Source organism: Podarcis pityusensis (assembly GCF_964106645.2).
Source record: "Podarcis pityusensis genome assembly, chromosome: 2".
In the NCBI taxonomy this organism is placed as follows: Eukaryota; Metazoa; Chordata; class Lepidosauria; order Squamata; family Lacertidae; genus Podarcis; species Podarcis pityusensis.
The window spans coordinates 74,398,893-74,424,716 of record NC_138029.1 but is presented as its reverse complement, the minus strand read 5'-3'; the positions used below and the strand labels follow the sequence as shown (position 1 = coordinate 74,424,716).

The 25,824-nt window shown below is 44.7% G+C and overlaps 3 protein-coding genes and 1 long non-coding RNA gene across 9 annotated transcripts in view; 1 reads left to right on the top strand and 3 right to left on the bottom strand.

Annotated features, from left to right (window-relative positions):
- Positions 1 to 457: 457 nt before the first annotated feature.
- Positions 458 to 4,809, bottom strand: RBM15B (RNA binding motif protein 15B). Its single transcript, XM_080996052.1, has one exon. It carries the CDS (start codon positions 4,736 to 4,738, stop codon positions 1,970 to 1,972), a length of 2,769 nt encoding a protein of 922 aa, XP_080852178.1. The 5' UTR covers positions 4,739 to 4,809; the 3' UTR covers positions 458 to 1,969.
- Positions 4,810 to 7,244: 2,435 nt separating this feature from the next.
- On the bottom strand, positions 7,245 to 14,182 carry MANF (mesencephalic astrocyte derived neurotrophic factor). The gene is made up of 4 exons (XM_080996609.1): positions 14,026 to 14,182; positions 12,025 to 12,152; positions 8,993 to 9,134; positions 7,245 to 7,675 (listed from the first exon to the last, which is right to left on the bottom strand). Exons 1-4 carry the CDS (start codon positions 14,111 to 14,113, stop codon positions 7,491 to 7,493), a joined length of 543 nt encoding a protein of 180 aa, XP_080852735.1. The 5' UTR covers positions 14,114 to 14,182; the 3' UTR covers positions 7,245 to 7,490.
- Positions 14,183 to 14,401: 219 nt separating this feature from the next.
- On the top strand, positions 14,402 to 19,780 carry LOC308472046. The gene is made up of 2 exons (XR_013983268.1): positions 14,402 to 14,728; positions 16,209 to 19,780. It is a non-coding gene; the product is annotated as an uncharacterized lncRNA (long non-coding RNA).
- Positions 17,404 to 25,824, bottom strand: part of DOCK3 (dedicator of cytokinesis 3) — a 138,096-nt gene continuing 129,675 nt past the window's right edge. For all 6 annotated transcript variants that reach the window (XM_080996384.1, XM_080996383.1, XM_080996379.1 and 3 more), the window contains one exon: positions 17,404 to 24,122. In XM_080996384.1, coding sequence (XP_080852510.1) covers positions 23,616 to 24,122 — 507 coding nt within the window. In that variant the 3' untranslated portion in view covers positions 17,404 to 23,615. The remainder of the gene's footprint in view (positions 24,123 to 25,824) is intronic.

Here is a 25,824-nt window from a genome sequence, read left to right as displayed (position 1 = left end):
AATTTAAAAATTGTATTCATTGACAACTTAGCTCTCTTGGACGCTTTAATACACATCCTAAAAAATGTTTTAAACACCACATGGCTGGCTTAGAAATAATTATTTGCTAATCATTAGTGTTGTCTCTGTTTCCATAATTTCACTGCACAAGAGAACTGGTAATAGTTGGAGGATAGAGAAGCAGAGAATGGCGAAGTCTCAGTATTTATGACCTTGGTCTGAACAGTGTTGCAACCACGGTTGGGGCTGTGTAGGGTCATAGCAGTTAAGAGGATCAGCACCCCGTACACTTCATGTCAATCCAGAATGGGATACTACACTATATGGGATGCTACAATGTAACCTTATCAAGCTTACTTGTCTTCAAACCTTTCTAGCATCCTCCCTATCCATTATTTCAAAACATTCCACATTCCTTGAAAAGCAAGCTCTCGGAAAGAGAATTATGCAAGCTAAGTGAGTGTGCATACATCTATTTATTAATTGCATATTTTAGACACAAGTGGGCATACCCTGGTGCAGAATGTGGCGTAAACTCTTACCGCAGCATACACACACGCCTCCTTAGACTATCTCTTACAGTTCATGCTTTCTCCTTTTTACCCGAGGATCACTTCACATAAAGCAGCTTTCCTATGTACATCCCCTGTGACAGCTCTGGCCTGCTGCATGTGTGTGGACACACTGCTAATTGCAATGATCTGCTCATGTGAGAAAGTGTTTGTGTATTTGCTACACATCACCAGGTATGTCAGGGCTGGGGAACTGGTGGCTCTCCAACGCCCATCAGCCCCAGCCACCACGGTCAGTGGTTAAGAATGAGGGGAGCTGCAGTTCAACAACATCTGGAGGGCCACAGGTTCTCCATCCCTGAGTGCCATTTTCTGTACCAAAATGGTTATGACCAAAAGAAATGCTATCTAGGGAGGTGGACCTCATAGAAGGAGGACCTCCTCATTCTCTGTGCTAATTAATCCCAGAGCAATGCCAGAAGATGAATGCTCAAATAATAGGTCGGACAGAATTTGCCCACCTTGTCCTAAAAAGCAGTGCATCCACCTGCCTAACCTACTGTATATAACAAGCAGAACTTTATATAACTGCAATATAGGACACACGCTATAAGCAGGCAACTTGGTCAAGTTTTTATCGTTTATTTTTGCCACTGGAGCTGATGAACATAATCATTTAGATTTTGTTATCAGATCCTACTCAACTGCCTGGTTATTTGTCTTCCTGAGTAGCCAATAGTTAGTACTGAACAGAAAATCTAAGAGTAGCTTTGAATCTACAATATAATCAATCCAACAGGAAACACAGTTAACAGAGGAGTTGGGGGGGTGCACCCATGGTGCAGCCTATGTTTTATTGCACCAAGAGTTGAGGACTGCTAAAACTTTTTAGCTTCACAGAGCTGTTCTTTGGCTACAATCGTCTCAAAAGCTCTCATCCACCAAGAAAAGGTTGGTCCAATAATGGATACCATTACCTTTTCCACCTTTTAAAAAAAATTCTGGCATTAACTACCTAAACACAGAGAGAAGAAGCAAGCAGACTTCAACTATCAAAGAAATCAAAATAGCACAAAACTGGTATAATAGTGTTGAACAGCAGTAAAAGGAAGAACTGTCTGAAGTACGTTATTTGCTTTATCTATTGGAACCAGCCATTGGCAGACTACAGAAACCAGGACACTGCACAAAGTTAAAAATCCATCAGTGAACAAGGCTTTACTGACAACTTTCCATACATTTAAAAAATAAGAACACAGCAGACAGTGTCACATATTAAAACAAAATGGGATTAAAATGGTATTAAAATTAGAAACTAATTAAATTGTAGAATTTTTTGGAGGACTTTTGGAGCCTCGCTCAAAAAAATTGGCCTTAAAAGCAACCAGGCTGTGTGAGATACAAAGAAATATGGAATCAGCAAAGAGGGAGGAAAGAGAGGAGACAGAGAGTAAATACTAGGCAGTGTCTTTGACTATCACTATCACCATATGCTCTTCTTCTAACTTTCCCAATGTTCTTAGTGCGGACTGGAGGTACTGCTGAGAGAATTCACAAGGAGGGAAAGCATAAAGCATGCCTGTGCTGTCTTTACCCTTCGCCCCTCCCACAGGAAGGCTGATCACCCCAGCAGCCTGTTTTTGTTTCAAGTAAGAGACCAGATTCCTGAGAAGCCTTCTTTGCAAGCCAGGCTCTACCACAGGGACGGCCCCTTCAGTGCTTGCTCCTTGAGCAGTCTGGGTAGCCAGCAGCACAGCATAGCCATTAGGGCTTCCTTGCTTGATACGTCGAGTTACTTCATCCAGCTTGGGCTGGTCAAGCCGAAGTCTCTGGGCAATCTTGAGCTGCGTGAGCTTTCCACCAGACAAGTGGTCTTTCAGAAGCCCATTGATAACCCCCAAGTCGCCTTCAAGGATGTGCATAGATGTAGGGAAGCAGCTGTTTTTCAGGACAAGTAGCCCATTCCAGGCAAGCTGCAGCGTATGGGCATAATCTGATAAGCTTTTAAATTTCTTTGTTTCAGATTTGGACTCTTCATGAGTCTTTGATTCAGCCTCAGCAGTTCGATGATTGCGTTCGCTGTCCCTTTTCTTAGGCTGAGGATCAGATGTTTCACGGTGAGGCTTCTCCTCTGATGCATGCCTGTTGTTCTGCAGGGAGTTATTCTGCTCTTTCTCCGTGGCAGACTCTGTGGTGTGGTTCTCCTTCCGAGCCCTCTCTGGACTGCGATCTAAAGCTGGCCCACCAGGTTTTGTCCTGCCTCTGTCCTCATAGGGCGAATGGGCAGTTCTCCCTCGGTCACTGGAAAGGCTACGGCGTTTACGCCTTTCCTCCCATGGTTTGAGCACGCTTCGGTCACTATCGCTGCCCCAACGTTCTCCACTTCGGCTGCGTGCCGACTGACTGTAGGTCTCCAAATTATTTCTGCGCTCTGCATTTTTGACAGGGCTGGTCCAATCAGCCTCTAAAAAGCCCCTTTCCCGGTCTGAGTAGAGGAGATGAGGAGGAGTCCTGTCTCTCACCCTTAAGTCTTGCTCTAGACTCCTGTGCCTGCTGTAGCCTTCAGGTAGCAATTCATAGGGTACAGGTAGTGGTGCAGGTTGATACTGCTGAGGGTAGCGTGCCTCCTCAGCTTTGGCAAAATCCACTCGAAGTCTCCTGTCTGGCCCACCCAAAGGGAAGCCCCTCATTTGTGCACAGGCAGCCTGGGCAGCGTCTAAACTTTCATATTGAATGTAGGCAAAACTGTCCCCTTTCACATAGTCAATAGTCCTAATGCTTCCAAAGCGATCAAATTCCCTAGCAAGGGCAGCTAGGGAAGTACTTGGACCAAGACCACCCACCCAAAGTCGGGTTGTGGGGTTGGCTTTCCCATAGCCAATTTTGATAGGGTTCCTGCCAACAACCCGGCCAGACATGGCAACCTTGGCTCGATGTGCCATGTCCAGGTTCTGGAACTTTAGAAAGGCATAGGCTCCACCTTGGCCCCTTGCAGGGCGCTTGATCACCACTTCCTCAATGATGCCGTATTTTTCAAAGGCACGCCTCAGTTCTACCTCAGAGACGCTGTGGTCCAGATTGCCAATAAAGAGATTACGAGTCGCTCTTTGATCATCCTCTGGCATAAGATCCTCTTCAGCCACTATGGGATAGCCATAGGGACGGCCGCGCTCGTCGTACAGTCCATAGTAATCCAGCACTCTCTCCCGCTCCCGAGAGAGACCCAAGGCAACAGCTTCCAAGGCAAAGGCTGCAGCGGCAGCATGTCGTGGTCTGGGCTCTCTCAGCAAAGGGGTGGCAACAGGAGAAAGAGATCTCTGTTTATAAGGATAGACACCATGGATTGGGGGCAGGAAAGCCATGGGTTCAGGGGACGGGGTAGGTGGGGGCGTGCGGCTTCGTCTGCCCCCTCGCAGGTACACAGGCTCCACCTTGAGGGGGCGATCGTAGAGGAGAAGCTGCCGGGCTCTGGCATGCCTTCGAGCATCTCGGGCGTCCGCCGGGTGCCTGAAGTTGACATAGGCAACGCGGCCGAGCTCGGGGGTATGGGAGAGCTTGACGCTAATGTCACTGGCGCCGCCGCTAGCGAACCTCTGGAACTGGCGGAACAGACCGTCCTCCAGAAGCTGGTCCGGGAGGGCCGGGCCCAGGCCGCTCACCAGCAGGGTCTTGTACTCGCTGGAGCCGGGGGGATCCCCGGCCAGCCCCACCCCGGCCGTCAGTCCGAGCCCCGGCGCCAAAAGCAGCGACGGCGCGGCCACCGCCGAAGGCCCGCCCAGCAGCAAAGATGGGGCGACCACGGCGGCCAGAGGCACTTTGGCCTTGGCGGCCCCCAGCGCCCGCGAAGAAGACGACGAGGACGAGGAGGAGGACGGGGGCGGCGGCGCCGCGGCGGAGGCAGCTTGGCTGCTGCTGCTGCTGCTCCTGGCGCTGGACGAGGCGGCGCCGCGGTGGTTGGAGTCGCCTCCGGGCCGCTCTTCCCCGCGGTGGCTGCGCGAGCTGGAGCCTCCCGCCGCCGACTTGTCCCGGCCGCTGCGCGACGAGGCGGAGGCGGACGACGACGACGAGGCGGCGCCCGAGCTCCGGTGCGGGCCCCGCCGGCTGCTGCTCCCGCCGCTGGCGCCGCTGCTCTCGCGCTCCCGCTCGCGGGGCCTCTTGGCCGAGGAGGCGCCCCGCGTCCCCCCGGACCCCGCCGGGCTGGAATCCCGCTCGCTCGCCCGCTTCATGGCTCCGGGGCCCGCGATTCAGGAGGCGCCTCTGGCGGCAGCTGCCATCTTGGACAAAAGGGAACGAGCGAAGGCGGCTCTGCCCAGTTGCCGCGCCGTGCGCGCCGACGACGTCATCAGCCCGCGACCCCGCCCCGAGCCTGCCGAGCGACGGGCCGCGTCCGTAATGGCTCCGGCTGGACGCCGCGGCCGCCGCCCAAAAGCCCCTCCTGCTCGCGCCCGCCCGGCGGCCGGCAGAGGACGGGGAGGCGAGGAGCAAAGCCCCTCCGTGTTCCCGGCCGGGCGCTGCCGCCTTCCCGCCTCCACGGGACTTACCTACCGCTCAGTCTGAGGGAGGAGTAGAAAGTGCATAGCAAGTGAGAGCAGGAAGGCCAGCGCTTTCCCCCTTCCTCTGCTCCTCTCCCTTTTCTGCAAGTAGAAATAAAGCGGATGCCACTTTCCCTCTCTCGGCCAAAGCGCGCCGCCTCCGACGAGCGGCTGTTAGGCGGAGGAAGGGAGCAACCGGCGATCGCGCACACGTGCAAAACTATTGGTCTCTGAGCATTGAAGGGCAAACACGCATTTACAAATAGCACTTGCATTACATGCCGTTAAAATAAAATGTGCTGGCAGAAGTTGCAAAAACAAGGAAATTATATTGCTGCAACGGTAGTTAATATCCATGTTCCGTATGCAGAAAGTAGAAAAGATGCTGACTGTTTTGCCACAGGATAAAGCTTGTTAGTTACGTAAAGGAGCCACGGTGTCTTTTTCATCTATTCAGACATAGTGTTAGAAACAGAGATATGAGAACCAAAGCTAAATGGCACCTTAAACCTAGGTTATGGGTGCAACAATGAAATGTCTAGGTGCACTTTTTAAATAACAAGAATACAAAGCTGAAAATAAATGAATTGCAGCTAAAATATTTTCATTTTTCACATGGTCTAGTCCTTCTCCTGCCCACCCCCCTAATATTCTTTAAAGGGTTTCTTCTCCAGTCTTCAGAGTAGCTGGAAGTGGGGAGGCAGAAAAAGGTCCTCCTTTCCTTCCACTCTGCAGTTTTAATCTTAAATCTTAGGCGCAGTACTGCACCCAGAGCTCAGAAACTAATGAAATTCATTGTCGCAAAATGCACCTAGAACACTGGATATAGCCAAGGATAAGCTTAAAAAAGTCAAAATCCTTTCATTTTGTATTACCTTGATTAAAAATATATACTAAAATACTGCAGGCCCATTCAGAACCATGCTGTCAAGTTATTTTGTCCTATCAGAGACCAGACATGTAGCACATAAAACAGTAAATGTGAGATTGTGCTGTAACAGAAGTTTAAATATATGATGTACTTTTCAAAAACAGTCTTCTCTGCGAGGTGGGGGAGGCTATGCAGGTGGGTAATCTGCCAACAGTAACTGCCCTAAAGTTCATGTTGTTTAAAACACGTAATTTTTCTCAAGAGCAATATATTTTTCTCTATGATGCTGTTTTTAGTCAACCTTTGGTGAGAATTGAGATTTTGGCAGCAACCACCCATATATGAAGGGTTTAGCTCACAACTGCATTTTGTGTGGGTGGTCATTTAAAGGTGTCTCCATAAATAATCTGGTACAACACACTCTTTTATTACATTAGTATATATTAACTGCTTCTTTTACTTGTGAACTGAAGTTGCCAAAAAGCTTTCCAAGAGCATGAGAAAACCTGAAATCAACCCCTACCCATTTTTTTTTTTTAATTTCATGGATATACAGAAGCTACGTATTCCAGATTCAGCTGCCTTACATAGATGTAGCTGGTCAGGATTGTATTCAGTACTGTATTGACAACTGTAAATACAGAATCAGAATACAAGGAAGTTATCTTGCATAGATGGTGTCAGTTTAGCTCAGAGCTGTAGAAAAACAGCACTCGGACTGATTGTACAGCTGTACAGGATCAGGGGCTTAAATTTCTGAAAGCAAAGTACCGTTTTTTTAACAACTTCAGGTAGCATGAACTGGCTCTCAAATACTTTTAAGACCATGCAATAATCCAAAGACCAAATATAGCGCACATGTTCACCTGGATGTGAAGTAGCAAAATGCAGAGATTTTATAAGGCATTAGTCAGGAGAGCAGGTATCTCAGAAGCCACCCTAGCCCATAGATAAGCATTTTATCAAAACATGGCCATTATTAGGGCTCACCCATTCTCACTCATCCCATTCCTAAAAGCATGGGTCCAAGAAGTTTTCTGCTTGTCCTGTGCCTAGAAAGCACAGGTCCAAGCAATTACTTGTTTTCCCCACAGCTTTTTCTGGAAAAAGCTGCTGAATCAGAACAAATGCAATCTGTGGAAAACCTGATTGCTGTTTGTTCCGATTCATTGGTAAAAAGCAGGTTTCCCCAGGGGAAAGCGGCAGAGCAAATGGAAGTGTAGATGAGTCCTAAATATCAAAGCACCAAGTACGAAGTAAGGATCTGTCTTGGCATCAGCCAGACTTGCATAAAACTCATACAAATCCTACTAATGCAACTGACAAGACTGGCTTTCTTAACTTTTATTTCAAAAATCCCATACATACGTCAATGTCTTAAACATAAATTGGAGGCAAAAGAAATAAAAACTTGAGACACGACAAGGCAGTTGAACCAGCATTGCAAGAACCGCTTCACTTTGACACTTGAAACCCAGTTAAATAAGTTACAAAAACAGCTTTCCAGAAAAGAAAATAGAAAGATTAACGTAGTTTGTGTTTGATTTGCTAATGATCTAGAGGCCACTATGGTGGTCAGAGGTCTGTCCGCGAACTGGCTGCTTTTGGTGCATACTGAGGCATCAGTTCATTGATTTTCCGAATGTAATCTGACTTTTCTGCACAGCCTTTGCATGTTTCCCCCCAGTCATCTAGAATCTTCTTCAGTTCTTTGACTCTCAGTTTCTTCAGGTCCACAGTGCTCAAGTCAATCTGTTTATCTGATAAAGAGAAGGGCATATTACTGTATGAAACATTGTTAGTCCACAAGTTTAACTGACCACAATTCAGAAATTTCAGGAGGACTTGTTCCCAGTTCAAGTATCATAGGAATGCAGCCTTAGACACAAAACATGGCTATCACATAGCTGAAATAGTACAAGTCATAGCACCTCCTAGAGACTACTTTCATTAAGAGCACAAGTTTTCACAGATAATAGCTATACTTGGGGAAGATAAGACACTGGAATGTATAGTAGGAGTCGAGAACAGAATGCAGTTAACAGGCTGTACCCTGAGCACTATTGCAGATGAACTCAGTGATGGGAGCTGGAATATAAGAGGTCAAGCAATCATGGAGGTATTTTGCATTGAAGTTCTTCCTGGAGGCAAGGAAAGTGGCCTAGTCGCCCTTGGCTCAGTGGCTGATGTCAGAAGCAAGAGCGTGCTGCCCTTCATCTCTGACATCCCTAGGCAACAAGCGAACAGCCCCAACTGGACACAATGGCCACGTGCAGATTATCTTTCAAATATGTACTCCAAATCCCTGGTTTGTGACAAAGCATACTTTGCCTGGTTGGAATATATTAGCAACTGTGGTTCGCCAAAATGAAATGAAAACACGTCCGTTGGTGGGAGCCGACAGATAAACCATAATTTGTCTGCTATATGGAACTTAGCTCAACCTTTTGTCTGAAATCTGATCAGTCCATTGTCACAGTTCAGCATCCTCACCATAAAACTACTGTCTATGAAAAACCCAATAGCTAGCTAGATGATGATCCTCTATAGCAAGGTGGAAATCTGTGGCCTTCCAGATGTTGTTGGACTCTTATCAGTTCAAATATGGCCAATGGTCAGGAATGACAGAAGTTGTTGTCCAACATTTGGAGAGCCACAGATCCTCCATTCCTGCTCTACGACCTCATGTTCTCCTCAGCAATATTCATAAGCAGCCCATAGTTCACAGCTATATTTGTATCGTATTTTCCTAGGAACCATGTTGGGTCTTCACTGTTTCAATGCAGTTCTCTGGTACTGAATTAATTCTATTACCATTTTCCTTATCTGTATGATTGGGGGCAGGGGAAATGGAGAAAAAGTTTTATCTAACTGATATGCGTAAGATCTTGTCTTTTACTTGGAAGTATGTTGCACTTTCTCCAATGGGCCATACTGCCAGGCTAACTCAAGATGACTGCACAAGTCATTTCCTCTCTACCACAACGCAGCCAGTAACTTTAGCACTCTTGCTCTCTCTACATAAGGAAGATATCGAGGACCAAAGTAACGATCACTGGTAATCTGCTTATACTCACCATATTTCAGGTCACAGATCTGACTATCTTTCTTCTTCAGTTTCTCGCAAACCTTGTCAACAGGGATGTGATTACTTAGGGGTTTTGACACCTCATTAGTTATTTTAGTGGCTGCATCACTGGTTGCTCCAATGTAATAGCACTAGAAGGGAATGAATAGAAAATGAGAGGTCAGGCAATGATTTTAAGATAATTTCTTCTTGGTTGAACCTTTTCAGAAGAATTTGTCTCACACAGGAAAGTGCTGGCTGTTAGCTTAATTAGGAACTTTTAGTACTCCAAGGAGTTGCTGCTTTTTCTTTACAGGAAATATGCAAGATCAATCACACCATTCAGAGCCTTTCTACCACCTAGATCTGGAATGGCAACATGTGGTCCTACAAATGTTGCTGGACTACAACTTCCATCATTTGTGACCAATCGCCATAGTGGTTGGTGCCAATGGGAGTTGTAGTCCAACAACATCTGGAGGTCCACAGGCTCCCCAATCTTGACTTGGAGAGATTTAACTTTGTCTTAGAGGCGGCATATGGATCAACATGACTTATTTGATTATGGGTCACCTGACTTTTCCAGACTATTTTTTAATCTAAAAAGGATATATTTGTGAGAGCAGGCATCATAAACACAACTAGGTCTCCTGTCCTTACAATTCACACAAGAAGTTTATTTGGCCTCAGAACCCCAAGAGAGAAACAGAACCATTCTAACCCAGCCCATCTCGGCTTCTGCTATCCCACTTCATTGTCTGCCACTTTAGAATCACTGAGCATGGGACTGACCAAGTCCTTTTAACTATTTCCCCCTACATTTGCAGGTGAACTTTGACAGGTTCCAATCACCCAACATGATAACGATGCTGCATGATTCGCAGGTGGATGGTCCTGCCCACCTATAAAAATTGGTCCATGGGGCTGGGGGAGATAAAGATCTGGCCCAGCAGGGCCAAATGCTTCCCCACCCCTGCTCTATGGGGAGGGTGATCATCTGCTCTGTACACAGATGATCTCAGTTTCAATCTTTGGTGTCTCCAGGTAGAGCTGGAAATGCTCCTTGTGTGAAACCCTGAACTGCCACTACCAGTCAATGTAGACTTGGGAGTGGAGATGCCTAGTGGCTGGGTCCCTTCCTCTCCAAAGGTCAACTTGGACAGCTGGGCCACCCACCAGTCAATTACCTGATGCCAGCAAAGGGGTTTGCCGAATCCCTTTTATGGCTGTCAGCACCGATTGGTTATTAGTGCCAAGAGCTCTTTTTTTTGAAGGAGACTGCATTAGGGAATTCCTGTTGGGAACTTCCTAGTGCAGCCAATCCCCCATGACAGTGGTCAACAAGGATCAATCAGGTGCACTTTAACCTTCCAAATGTTCTTTTGCAGCTACTATCTTTACATGCCCCACAGATAATGACACATATGATACCATATGTGAGGCAAGTGGCCATGGTTTTGGGGGGGGGGGAGAACCTCAGGGGCCAAATTAGGGCCCCTGCTAGGCCTAATTAGGCTCACAGGGTAGACGTTCCCTACTGCTGCTGTAAACAATACTGAGCTAGATAGATCAATCATTTGACTTGGTATAAGGCAGCTTCCTATATTCTTCCTCCCCTCATTGCAGCTTGGTGGTAACTGGAGAAAGAGCACATCTTGCTGTACCACAACCACATTTATCTGACTGTCAATAGCAAGGGGAGGATGTACCTCACACTGTCTTGAGTTGTACCTAGTCCCAAGCAGTATCAAGCCCCACTACTTGGTTATAACAAAGATATCAAGCGGACATATTACACTTCATGGCTTGAGACTACTTGCAGTTAATTGCACAGTCCTGGCTTTGCCTCGTGTGTATGCTCGTTTCCAGTGCAACCCACTTTCTACTGTGTTGTGGGTTGATTTAATGAGCTACTGACTCACCATAAAAGTTATGTTCAAAGTGGACCTTGAATGGAAATCAGTTAGGTCCTGACTTGGCATTTGAAATGAGCAAAGAATGTATGAATCCAGTGAAGGGGCCGGATTCAAACTAACCAGTCCTGCTACTGGAAACCCACACAGACTTTTGCTAGTGCAACAGGTCTTCCCCAGCCTTTCCTTCCAATTGGCTGTGTGTGTGTGTGTGTGTGTGTGTGTGTGTATTGGGAGAATCCCCAGAACATACACACCAAGGCTGACGTTTAAAATTAAAATTGACAAGGCAAAAGAGCTGTTGGTTAAATAAAAATGTTTTCAGAGACTAGGCATAGAATGTATTTTCCCCAGGGTTATCAGCTCTTGGAAAAACCAGGTCCATGTTTGGGAGGCCTCTTGGAAAGAGCATTGCTCTCAGCTGCCCAGGTGGTGACTACTGTTAAAGGACTTCTGCACAGGGTTGTGTGGCAGCTGCACTCTTTAAAACAAAACAAAAAACAGGTCTACGCCTTGTTACATATGCCCCACTTATACATCTAAGTTGGATGACTGCAACACACTTTTCTAAATTTATTAAATAAGAATTTCTTATAAGAATCTCAGTGGTGCTTGCTTGAGCACAATACTTTGTCAGCGCAATACAGGTGTCTTATAAGAAGCTGTGCATTTAGTATTGTGGGCCCAACTCTATGGAACAATCTCCTGGCTGAGATCAGATAGGCCTCTTCCCCACTTCAGTGCTTAGTGAAGCCCTTTTTATTTCAGCCAGCACATTAAGCAAGTTTTTTATGCCTAATTTGAACTGATTGTATCTCTTCTGTATCATTATTGCAGGCCGCTTAGAAACTACAGTGTGAACCCATTTATAAATTGTTGGAATATATATACAGACAGGTGCATTCACTATTTCCTCTTTGTCTTAAGTTATGTTTTTTATTCCAATTACGACCAGAACTTCACCAGCTCCAATGGACATTCCCTCCTTCAACTGTCACCTGGCATTTTTTAAAAAAACTAAGCCCGTGCAGAGGGACTCTCCTGTTTTAATTAGCTGCACAAACTGCCTTTTCAGCTGAAGAATGAGGTAAAAATGTTTAAAATACATAACCCAGTTACAAATACTTACCAGACGGTTCTCTTTGCCTTTTGCTTCTTTACAGGATTTTAAAAGTTCTTTTTCAATACTGTTTGGTGTGAACTCAACATTCTTCTCCTTTATGCTCTGGTAGAATCTTCCCAAGAATGAAACACACACTGTAAAGCGAAGGAGATATAATGCTGAAATGAACTTCTTCCCCGAAATTCTCCTCTCTTCTTTTTAACTTACACAAAATGAATGAAGCATAGCAGATCGAAAGCCAACACACTAGTGTAGAAGATGAACTACTGGGCATATTTATGACAGCAGACTACCTTGTCAAGGGGCATGTTTCATACAACATGGCAGTCCAAATCCGTTCTTAGCTACAACAGGGGTAGCTACCCTTTCTCACATTAATCTTTGGGCAGGGTTGGATGTGGCCACAGTTTTGCACACAGCCTGTCTCCCCAGCTGATTCATGAAGACCAGCTATGGGGGGAGTGTCATCACTTCTTCTCTGCTTATCAAATATTTAATCCAATGACTGGGGTAGGAGCAATTTGCATTCTCAGTGGGATGCTAGATCTAGCCACCCCAATGTGATACCTTTTTTTGCTGCCACTGCCAAAATTAATGGAGAATTTGAGGGACGGGGAGGCGGACGGTGTCAGGCACCTGGACTGGGGCATCACCTCTGTCTTATAAGATGTTTGTGCCTTCGCTGAGCCATATTCTCTCTGTTAAGATCAAAAGACTATAGCTGAGATGTGCTAGGGAAAATAATACAACCCAGAATGGCTGTGTGTTATCAACCATGAATTAGCAGCACTCTGCACATGATTAAAAACACTATTATTCCTTGTGTTCCAAGGATGAAACTTTGTATTGAAAACTGGTTCGTTCCAGAAACAAACTCTGGCTTCAGTCAAGTCATGAAAAATATACATAAATAAAAGCAGCTCCTCAAGCTGCTGCTCATTCAGTTAAGGGTTGAACAATTAGAAATCCTGGAACAGAGTCTTCTGCATTAGTGTGTAACCAGGAACATAAGCACCGTAGAGGAGACCTTCAGCCTGTGGGTGTAACCATTTACTAAGTCATACAAGGGAGGACCCATACATGTCATTACAATTATAGAGACTATATCACACTGTAGATATAATTCACAGCATATCCTATTTAGTATCAATCTGAAGGTCACGATTACAGAAATGAATGAGGTAAGAGTTTGTTTAGGCAACTTATAACCCACATCCTAGGAGTTCTGGGCAGGTCACAATAAAGCAGAGCCTGTTTAAAATATATATGCAAAGGGGAAAAAGGGAATACATTAATATCAAACATAAAAAGCACTAATGCCCCAGAGTCTGAAAAGCCAGTCTGATTTCCACCTAGTGCCTGCGTGCCAGTAGTCTGTGGGAGCAAAGGAATTTCAGAAGGAAAGACATTCCTGAGCTAGGGTGCCACAGCAGAAAAGGCCCCCACCCACACACCAGTGTCAAATGTACAGTTCCCAGCAGCACCACTGCAGTAATGGTGACCTCAAAGCTACACCAAGACATGTAGGTCTATCCCTACTCCTTATATAAGCAGCTTCTGGGGAAACCCCTTTGGAAGCTGCATCTTCTCAATGGGCTTCATAGCGACAGAGCAAGCAGGACACTTGAACCCCCTCTCCCCTTCTTCTCCAAAGCCCCCGCAGCCACCCGCACTGATGCTCGCCTTCTTGGTTCAAACCGACTCGCTGGCTGGCAACTACAAGAGCATCTCCTTCCCCATGGCAGCCTTGCGATGTGGGGGTCCAGCGTCCCTCCCATTGAGAGGAAAGCGGCACCGGGCCGGGGAAAGCAGCGTGGAAGCAGCGGCTGAGGCAAGACTCGCCTCCGGTTTCCAAGCCAAGGGGAGGCCGTGGTCGTGAAGGGGAGGCGCCGTTGCCACCTGGCCACCCCAGCAACGCGCTCCCCTCCCTCCGCGAAGTCCCGGGGGCCCCTTCCGCCCTCTGCGCCCGTCGCTGCTCAGACCATTCACGCGGGGCCGGCGACTCACCTTCGCAGTCTCCGTCCCGCAGAGCGTGGCTCTCCCCAGGGAGCAGGATCAAGGCCAGCGCCGCCCAGAGCCCGTTGGCTGCCCGCATCCTCCCTCTCACCGCCCGCCTCGGCCGCTCGCTCGGCTCGTACTGAAGAAAAGCCCCTCCACAGCCGGCACCTTGACGACACGCTCGCCGCCCACCCGCAACCCGATTGGCTGCCCTGCCCCTCTTCCTGCTACGTACGAGGCTGCCATTGGAGCACTCCGTTGCAAGTCTCCACGCTCCCTTTGCCGGTTGGCCAGGCGGGCTTTCGGGACAGTAGAGTTGGCGGCCGCCGATTGGACAAGCCGCCTCCGAATGAAACGAGGGAGTCGCGCACTTTGAGCGCGAAGCGTGCCCAGCGGCGGAGTCCTAGCAGTTTACGGCAAAGGTGTAAAGAGGCGGAGATCGCCATATTTGTTTCGGGCACGATTTCGCGCCGTCACCACTGCCGGCCCGCCTCGGGCTGTGCTTCCCACGGCCCTTGAAGCACAGAGGGGCAAGTGCACGTGTGGAAGAAAGGGCCCATCCCCGAGCCGGAAGCTGGCGTTTGTTAGGAGCCAGTTCTTCTTTGCGAACGAGCAGCTTTTTGGTTAGGAGAAGGTGGCATTGCAGCAATAGGGGCGCAAGTGGGACCGGAGCCCATCTGCGGGAGACCAGTGGCACCTCCGGGCCTCGCGGGTAAAGGATAAGGCCCGCTTTAAGTGGGCTGCCATTAATCCAAAGGATGCACAAGGGTCCTACAAACCGTGAGCTCAGGGTTTCAAAATCAGTCTGCCATAGCAATGAGAAGAACTTGGGAGTAGCGGCTGTAGCAACAGCAGCAATAAACATTGGTCTGAAACGGGAGATGCCCCACGTGCGTGGCAGCTGTGCCACGTCTAGAATATGTGTGTGTTGGGCAAGAGGGCACTCCCACTAATCTGGAATATGCAAGGCCTGCAGACCAGCCATTTTGAGGGGCACCTAGGAATGCATATTTTCTTGCCAAAGGCATTTACAAGCGAATTTGAGAGACACTCATTTGGAGCGGGAGATTGGAGCCAAACGCTAGAAAGGGAAATGTTTTAATATACAAATTACTGTATAAGCCTCACATGGTGGAGACATAAAAATCCTTAGTGCAGTGTGGGACCTTTTAAGTAAAGTGTGCAACACACATTTTACATTACATAGGTATTTCTTTGCAACATACCTGCACTCCTTTTAGCTGGATTACGATTCAGAATTATAAAAGGAAAGTCACCAGCTCTATCCTCTCCCCACAGTATTTACAGTGGTGCCCCACAAGACGAATGCCTCGCAAGACGGAAAACTCGCTAGACGAAAGAGTTTTCCGTTTTGGAGGTGCCTCGCAAAACGAATCTGCTATGGGCTTGCTTCGCAAGACAAAAATGTCTTGCGAGTTCCTGGGTTTTTTTTTTCCTTTTCCCCCTCTTTTTCTAAGTCGCTAAGCCGCTTATCTGCTTATCCGATAAGCTGATAAGCTGCTAAAAGCCGCTAAAAGCCGCTAATCCGCTAATCCGTCAATGGGCTTGCTTCGCAAGACGAAAAAACCGCTAGACGAAGAGACTCCCAGAACGGATTCTTTTCGTCTTGCGAGGCACCACTGTATTTGTGCTACACATAATGCCCATGAAAGTAGAATGCATCACTACGCTGACAGGTAATTGCAGCAAAATGAGATTATAGAATAAACAAAGTTTGCTTTTGCATTGGTATGTATAGTAAAGGTAAAGGTACCCCTGTCCGTACGGGCCAGTCTTGAGACTCTAGGGTTGTGCGCTCAACTCACTCTATAGGCCGGGAGCCAGCGCTGTCCGCAGACACTTCCGGGTCACGTGGCCAGCGTGACAAGCTGCATCTGGCGAGCCAGCGCAGCACACGGAACGCCGTTTACCTTCCCGCTGGTAAGCGGTCCCTATTTATCTACTTGCACCCAGGGGTGCTTTCGAACTGCTAGGTTGGCAGGCGCTGGGACCGAACGACGGGAGCGCACCCCGCCGCGGGGATTCGAACTGCCGACCATGCGATCGGCAAGTCCTAGGCGCTGAGGTTTTACCCACAGCGCCACCCACGTCCCTATTGGTATGTATACACATGAATAATTAGCACTATTTCCCATATTTGCTATGTGTAGGTTTCCTTTTTTTCTCACCAGCTGTTGAAACCAACTTTTTGCTCACCCTGGAGGAACTGGCACAGCCCAACTTTAATGTAGAAGTTGAAGCAAAAATAGGAATAGAATGCAGCTCCGTCTTGTGTACTTGGGAAGAATTGCCTTGTTTTTTGCTTGCCTGGAGTGGTTATTGCTGAGTTGGGTCATGGCATGAGAGTTAAGCCTCTCCCGGCACAGAGTTCTGGTATGTGATGAAGATGCTGAATATTAAACAGCCTATCAGCTGATCATCTATAGCCATATCTTTGTTAAGAGTGATGAAAATGCACGCCAACCATAATCAGAGTATTTATTTATTTTTAGCACAGAACTTATTTAAAACCAACAATTGGTTCCTTAAACTGTAAAATCCATTACATCTTAATTACAGAGTATCTAATTTCTGCAACCCATATTTAAACATTATTTTACTAGATACATTTTGGAAAAAAATATATATCCATATGTATATAGACACACTCAAGTCATTCACATGTGCTGACGAAAGTCTCTTCTCTATGCAACAGAATGAAAATGTAGACGTGCCTCTCTCTTTCCCCACAAAGAAGGAAAAGTGGAATGAGAAGTGGGGGGAGACACCCTCCTTTATCACTCACTGCATGTTTCCCCCATAGCCAAGAGTTGCTTCGGACAGCATCCACCAAAAACAGTACTTGGCTTCGGAGGCAGCTTCTGGTTCTTCTACGTCTTTAACCAAGCCTACCTCACCCTTTTATTTCAACCCATTCTTATGCCCAATAGATTTCTGCTTGATATGGCCTATAGAAATGCTGAAGTTAGGATGAGATCCTGGAGAACCTGGAGATGTTGCAAGGTACTAGATAGAAATTGAGTGACTGAAGGTTCCTACACCTTTGAAAGACAAAAGGAGCACAATTCCACTGAATCTTAACAATTTGTACTATTTATATGGGCAATTCAATAGCAGGCAATTGTCTCACTTCCTTGTTGCTAAATGAGTTGGCTCCCAAGACTGCAGTTATAACCTAAATATCTCAGGCAAATCCTTTTTATGTTAAGAATGGACCACTTACCTTGCAATTCCTTTTCTTAACTTAGCTAAGCACTGCCTCGCTTTATTTTTGCTAAAGGACATATTTCCTTTTTCTTTTTTTTTGTATAATATTTATTAATTTTCCAACAATTTAAACACAACACTACAAAATAAAAAGCATAAGCTAAAGGACATATTTTCAGCTTACTTCACCTGCCTTTAAGGCTAACCTGTGGTGCTCCAGAAGTTGCTGGGACTCCCAACTCCCACACAAGCACAAAAAGAAAAAGTCAAGGCTAAGGACTGATATGAGTTATAGTCCAATGATATCTGGATGGCCAGTAGTTTGTCTAGTGGATAAAAAGCTTACCTTCATTCTGTGGGACGCTGCTCTGACAGACTAGAATAGTAACTTTGAAACTTGAGGCTTGCCTCCAAGTCTAATCACCCGTCAGTGAACTCAGGTTGAAATATCACATAGATCAAGGTAGATACTATAGAGCTTGTGTTTACATGGTTCAAACTCTATCGCTTTGAAGATGTAGTCAGGCAAACAAGGTGTGTATAACTTGTAAAGCCCAGAGAAAATGCATCTTCATACAGTGCAGGTTAATGGGAAATGCACTTAATGGTGCACATCCTGTCTTAGTTGGTCTGGGTGCCTATATGCACAGATGGTAGATATTTAGATTTATCCTTTTTGCACACAAGAAGCAATCAAAGGTCTATACTGCGTCTGATCTGTGCATGTAACCCTCTCTCCCTGCTACCCCCTCTACATAGAGAAACTGACTGATGGATCAATTATTTCTGTTAACTGTAATAAGTTATCTTTATGGTAAGTATTATAAATAGTATTTGGGCCTTGTTAGAAAACAACCCTCACCCCAGATTTCGTTATGAAAGAAACACATATATGGGGTGGCCAAAGTACTATTTCTTTAATGGGAAAAGTGCGTCCTGCACTGGAGTGGAAGAGCACACAGCCTCCAAGAACTCCTTGGGAAGAAGAGCAATTGAACAGAATGAAAAATGGTTGTGAAATGACATGGCAATACTGTGTGTGGTGGGGAGATGATGGGAGGTGGATCCCTGCTCATGTTTGGCCCTTTCATTATATTTTATCTTTTTATTAATTGTTCATATTTTAACAGAATTACAATTATATATGATCAAATAAACTATACATTCAACAGCATTAAAATAGACAATATTCACATCAGTAGTAATATATTAATACAACAGTATACTCAGAATCAGTATGTTGACATAAAAAAAAACAAGAAAAAAAATTAAGCAAGTATTTTAAGTTGCTGTTAAAGGGCTTAAAGAGTCCATACATGTTTGAATGGGAGAGTGCTCAGCCTCAAGACAAGATTGGGGGACAAAATTAAAGGTTACAAAATGGCGTACAAAGGAGCTGTGCTGCTTGTTGCCAGTGATGTCACAGACACTGCAATAGGTACTTATACTTGCATAACCACATTCTACATAGCACTCACTATTATATCAGGTGGAGGTAGGGGGAAGAGACAATATCATCTCAGCAACAAAATAATCATTGTTTTGAGTGCTGGGAAATGTGCTGAGTAGAGGAAAGATGTTTGATGGTGTGCGCATCTATCTGTATCTGGAAAGGACCTCACAACCCCCCTGAATAGGTTTTGGTGGAGATGGTCTGCTTCTGAATACCAGTCGCTGGGAATTACAAGTGGAGAGAGCGCTGCTGCACTCAGGTCCAACTTGTGGGCTTCCTATGGGCATGTGGTTGGCCACTGTGGGGACAGGATGCTGGACTAGATGGGTCTTTGCCCTGACCCAGCAGGGTCTTAGGTTCGTAGGTAGTGTTCAACTTCCCTAAGACCACCCTCACTATACTCATCAGCTGGCTAAAGCTTAACAAAAGACCTGAGCCCAGGAAGAAATCCAAAGTTGCCCCCATATTATGCCATCATATTTGCTAAGTGATGGGTTGAGCTGCTGTTTTTGTTCCATTCCTATCTTTCATCCATTCAGTCTGACTCAAAAGGTATTAGGCATGCCTGTTTTCCATGTGTTGCACATGGTTTTCTGCTTCTGAATTTATCTGCAATAATTCTCGTTATGTATTTAATAATTAGCCGTGAGTGTGATTGGGCATTCCCTATTCTGGTCCTTACACTGTTTTTCCGTGAGTAGGAAAATTGCTGCCAACGCTCTAAATCCAGCTCCAGAAGCTGCTTCTTGGTGTGGTTACTGCTCAGATGCAGGGCATGTTTCTGTTTTGATAGGAGTCTAAAGGCAAAACCAATGCAGCTTGTGATTGGCAACAAAGGCCAAGCTATTTCAATGAACTTGGACACACGGTGGTAATTGGCTGTCACAGAGTGCTAAACATTAGAGAAAGCCAGTCAGAGAATCCATTGAGTATTCTGCAGGGTAGTTCACTAGGTGTGGGATTATTCTACCTCTTTGGGTCCCATAAAGCAAGATGAAAACCTTTTCTAGCGAGAAGCAAGTATCCCCTTTTCTTCTAGCAACAAGGTTTCATCATCTAGGGATTTACTGGTTACAATGCTTTTTTTAAAAAAAAGTGAAAATGGTACCCACAAATCTTGGGGAAAGTATTTTTAGTTAGGGATAATACTGCTGGGTAAAACACGGTTAGTTAAATACAGACAATCTTATCAATTTCCCTATGAAGTAGATTGCAGCATTCTTCCCATTTTCCTGATTTTTCAATAGTTTCCCACCCCTAAACTTATTGGTGTGCAATTTCAATTGACAGCACCTGAACAGGAAATCTGTAGGAGATCAACATCATGAGAGTTTACTGAGCACCAGCTTTTATATGTAAGATACATTGTGGCATCTGAATAAATATCTCATGGGTACCTTGGAGCATCTGCTCAATGCTTTTTAATATCAAGTATTAATTTTTAATTCAACATCACAGCAGTTGAGTGAATGGGGAAGGGAAGGGAGGAAAATCCAAAACAAAACAGCAGATATTTACACCTAAAATTCACATCACTTATTTGTTGGTTCCATAAACATGCTATCACAATATATACAATGAAATATCTTTAGGACTCTGGTACAAATATTTTGTTTCCTTTTAAGGTTTGCTTTTCCTTACAGTTATGATAGGTTTTCCGAACATGAATACACAAAAAGAGAACTGGTTGTGGGGGTTGTGGTTGCCGTTGTTTTAAACAACAACAGATTGCCATAGGTTAAAAATACATTTACAGGGCAGAGTACCAGTCAGACATCACAATCTATACATTTTTTGCTCAATTTCCTGTACAAATACACAGCATTCGTGGGATATTTACATGAAACATGATGGGGAAACAAATTAAGCAACATGATATCACCTCCCTAAATTTCCTGCTCACTTGTTCTTCCTTAGGAAAGATATGATTTAGTCCCCTTTTACAGCGTAAAGGGGGAAAATGAGTGTGGGGATGTTTGTGAGGGAAAGAATCCCTATACCTTTGCTATGGCAACAAAATCCAATTATATTTCCTACTACAAACAGGAATTACTTCTTCCTATTTTTCAATCACCCATGTCTTTAAACCTTCCTTCTACTTCAGGCAAAGGACAAGAACACCATATTTTGGAGCAGTTTATACCTATTCCAAAGTATCATGATTGTATGTGCTACTTTGTTGTCCAAAGATATGTTTCCATTTTGCTCTCTGTGTCCAACTAAATTATTATGTTGCTTTTTTATAGGTTGGCTTTCAAAGCCATGTCAGCACATATTCCCCCCTCTCAATGGGGCTTGTGCTGGTGGCCTGAATACCTAGTAAGTAATTTTAGTAATGCAGCATAGGATACCCAATTCAGCAACTAGAAATCCATCCTGATTTATCGCATGCTAAGTTCTTGCCAACTGCAATACAGTGGAAACTCATTTTAAAATTGCATCCATGTACACACATAGAGACCTTCCTTTTAGAAAGCCACCAAAGCACACCAAACATTATGTAGAAATTGGAAAGCTTTAGTTACTTCATCTAAATTTGCTTCCCTCAATGGAATCTGAAGGTTGAGTGTTATGAAAGTAGCTGATATTTGCTTACATCTGCCACCTCATTACCTTACTTGTAAAAACAACAACAACAACCTGCTTTCAGGTATAAACAGCAAACACCCTAGCTATACTGTGGGTTGCAATCCTCTAAGCAACCTACTATAAGGAGAAAGTCCATAGGCTTGTACTGCTAGTCTCCAAAAAAGATGTTATGTCTTTAAAAAAAAACTTCCTGGAGCTCTAAGTGGGTAACATTTATGTCTGACATTCTAATCTTAACTGGAAGTATAGGACCTGCATTTAAATTGTGCCTGACAGGAGATACCGGTATTTCTTTCTGATGGCACTGCAAAGCCACTTTGACTTAAGAGAGAGAAATGATGGTTGTGAATCAATGGAAAGAGGCAATACAAATGTATTTTCTATCTAGTGCGAACTCAAAAATAAAAGTAGGCAAGTTTTTAATGCCATGGTGTTTCGTTAAAATATAAGGATGGAACTACTGTGTGTTTACATTGGACAGAGCTTGGGGGAAAATACATTAGCAGCTTACCTCAGAAAAAAGCAATTTCAGTCATACAAGGTACATACAGTATTTTTTTTGTTTGTTTCTTTATAATATATATAGTGACTGATTGAAGAGTGAAACCAGAACTTTAACCTTCTGTATGTTTCTGTCATTGGCTGTTTTGGAAATTGAGTCAATCCTTTACATTTTCTGTGCTGATTTCTCATTTAGTATAAAACATTTCATAATGTGCTTCTGGGTATCACTACAAAAATTGTAAAAATAAACAGATTCATATTTTTTTTAGCCACCAGTGGGAAGGGCAGCAAAACTGGATCTTGATTAAATATAACTTTGCCATTATTAAGGTGTTGGGATGACATGGATTTAAAAAATGCTGACTAAAACCCTAACAACTTTCAAGTATTGTTATCTTGCATTATTCATTTGAATCTGCAAATCCTTGCCATATTGCTTAATATGTGTTAATATTCCTTTTCATCCCATATTTCCCAGCACCTTTCCCAAACTTAGCTACATTTCTAACTCATATAGTTCATGGCAGCTTGTCCCACAGTTCCTTTGGTTAAAATGTTCAACTATGGCATGTTAATTGGCTGCACTGGTTCTTGAATATAAATATAAGCAACACCCCATTCCTTAGGTTCCCTAATAGTCAATCATGATTTTACACACCATAGCACACCCTTAGTCGTCTCCTTTGTAAACATTTCAGAAACTTTTTATTAAAAAGGATAAAAATATTTCCCCCCCCTCCACCCGCTTCTAAAATTTTTACTTAGTGGACATTTTCTGAAGACCACTGTATTTCTATGACACTGGAACAAGTAACTGGAAGTGATCTTGTCCAATAGCAATGCAACAAAGAGAGGCTTTCTTTTCTGGGGTGGGGAGGATGGTACAACAACAGATAGTAGTTTGGACTATGCAAGATCGTCAGCCTTAAAGCAACTGTCAGGCGTGTGCTCAAGCCTTCCTTTTATTCTAGCTTAGTTTCTTAGTTGCTCTGGCATAAGATACTCCTCCTCTACTTCCTGGACTGGAATTAAAATGCTAGTGCCAAAAACCAGAGGCACGGGGAGGCCAAGACTGGGCGGTAAGTCCCATGGTTAGGCGTCTCCCTCATACTGTAGCATCAATAAATACAGATGAATAACAATGGAAAAAGCAGGAAATCAAAAAGTCTATGCCAAGCCAAGAAGAGTTTGTGAAATGATGCCTTAAAATAGAAATGGCAGCCAGTCAGCACTGGTTAGATTGCTTCAGCACACCTGAGGCAATGCAAGGAGACCATTGCAAAATAAGTTTATATGCCTCAAGCCTGGAAGATCTCGTTTCTTCAGTGCCTTTAAAACTCTGCACCTTCTGGCTTCACGGAATCCCTGAATTCAAAATTAGCATTCACTTACTACAGCAAATAAACACATTCCTAGTGCAACTGCTTCAAAACTTGTGCGCATCTCAAAACTGGAAGGAAAGCTTGTAAAAATTCCATGCCACATCCCCCCACACTCAAAATCCTAATGCTTTTCAGTTTCTGCAAGTGTCTATAGCTAATATCACTTCCTGCTGTCTGATAAACTGTAGAAGGAATGAAGCACCCACTGCAAAAAAATAAACAAAACCCCAAAACACTAAAAATCTTAAAAGTATAAAATTAAATAAAAAGGAAAGCAGCAACTGCACATGCTGGCCCAATCTCTGGCTCCAGTCATTAACTCTCAGCAGCAGAGAATAAAGCAGTTCACTTTTCTTTTCTCTGAAGCCTCCTTAGTGTACACCTGTCTTCTGGTTTCACAGACCTGGAATGATCATGCAAACCGTCTTCTCTCACACTTCTGCCTACTGCTCACTGATGCCATGCTCCCACGCTACCCTGGCTTGCTCCTCTTTCACACCGCTAATTGGCTGGGAAATTTTGCGATGTAGCGCCCGGTGTTTTTCATCCTCTTCCAAGATCATCCCCTCCTCGTTTTCCATATTTGGAAGGCGGGAGTGATATGGTTTAGGGGGTAGAGCTGGAGGGTCCACAGCGTCCTGAGGAATGACTCCCGATGGAGCAGAGTGGCTTCGGCACGGCTGGGATTTGAGTGTTTCCAGGACATCAGGCTCTGAGAGACTATACCTGACGGGAAGGTAGGGTGTCTCTAAGTCTTCATCAGTATTCCACGCCTGGCTAGGGACAGAATCCATAGTGTCTGTTCGAGGAGGGGGCTCGGAAGAATGCCCAAAGTTACTTTCACTTAACGAGGAGACGCCACTGCTTGCACTGCCTGAAAGGGTAGAGTTGCTTCCATCCAAGCCAGACTGGGGGCTTGTGGGTGATGCGGGAATCGGATGAAGCGGCGACTGTTTAAAAAATGACACAGAACATTCATACGTATGTCAAAATGTACAAAGGAATATTTCCGCACTTCCGTGGTTAATTCGTCCCACACCGATCACAGAACATTAATTACTGTTTTATAGATTTTGTGTTCAAATAGAAACAAATATCATAGCTGTCAACGTTTCCCTTTTTTAAAGGGAAATTCCCTTATTCCGAATAGGATTCCTCGCAAGAAAAGGGAAAAGTTGACAGCTATGAAATATGTATTCCCTGCCTTCTCTAGCTTTCCAAACGGAAACACCCGCAGTGTAATAATACCCTGAGGTACAGGGAAATTAAACTGAACCAAAACAATCGCAATTGTGTGGTGGCTAACTCTTGCCTTCTTGATATTTACAACAATAAAGTGATCAGATAGGAAGGAGGGCAAGATTCATCTGCCTTTAATTATAGAAAGTGTAGGGTATTTAAGATGGTGCAGCTATCAAAATTTCCTCTTCTACACAATTGCTATCAATACATAGAAGTCCTGTTCTTTGCATCAGTCACTGTATCCAATACAGCCTATAGTTATGTATTTTTATATTGTAAATTGCCCTGCGATCCTCGGATGAAGGCTGGCATATAAAATAAACAAAATAAATAAAACACTCCCCTACATAGTATTGTCTGCTACCCTGGTATACTCAGATATTCCAAAATCAAAGCACTTACTAAGAATAAACATATACTTCCAAAGTTAATTTTAATTTGCAGCAACAATGCAATTTAGAACAGATTTTCAAGGCTTTACTTCAACCCCTATCCATATTGTGCAGCTGAGCTCTCTATCATTACAATTTCACATAGTAAGAGCAGGATGAATATTTTGAGTATTGGTGCACGTACATAGCAACAGATTTTACAGGTACCACGTGCCGCTCCATGTCCACTTTTAACTTTTAGTACCGGGGTTTGCAAGAGGCTACTTTTCTTCTCTCTTCAACCCTTCTAAAACCTGTGCTGTGCTATAGTACCAAAGGGCTCAGGACTGAGGCTGGCCGCTGTTCTGTTACTGTATATAGCTGCCGGAAGTAAGGTGAACAGTGTGGGAGGACAACTTCAAGGAGCACATCCCGCCAATCAGAAGCTTTCCTCCGGAATACAATAGCTGTTGGGGAATTAAGGAGGCCAATTCCTTCTGTTTTCATTTCCCCACCCTTACCTCCAGACACTTTAACTGCCCTCAACCATAGACCAACCTGCACATTCTGCCAGTTTCCTGAAATCTCTGAAAATGGGGTGGATGAGCAAAATTTCCTCAGAGTTTTCAAGCAGTAGCTGAGGCCTCCCAATGCTTCTTTAACTTAAAAAAAAACAAACCCTTTTGAGTACTCATAGCAGTGTGAATTAAGGCCATATTTCTTTGGGGATGGACCATTCTCAAAGCAGCAAGAAGAGTGCTTTGAAAGTGCAATTCCTGCTGGCACAGACTGTGGTTTCAAAGCACTCTGTTCTCCCTGTTTGAGCAGGTACAGAAGAGTGCTTTGAAAGGGTGGCTCTGGATGGACCTACGCTTTCAAAGGAGACCCATGCTTAATTTTGAAAGTCAATCAGGGAAAGTGCTTTGAAAAGGCTCCCCTTGCTGCTTTCAGAGTACCCTAACTCTCAGGAAATGTGGGCTTACCACACACTGCTATAACAGCTTGAGGATCTTTTAACTGTTTTAAATAAGCAGGAGAA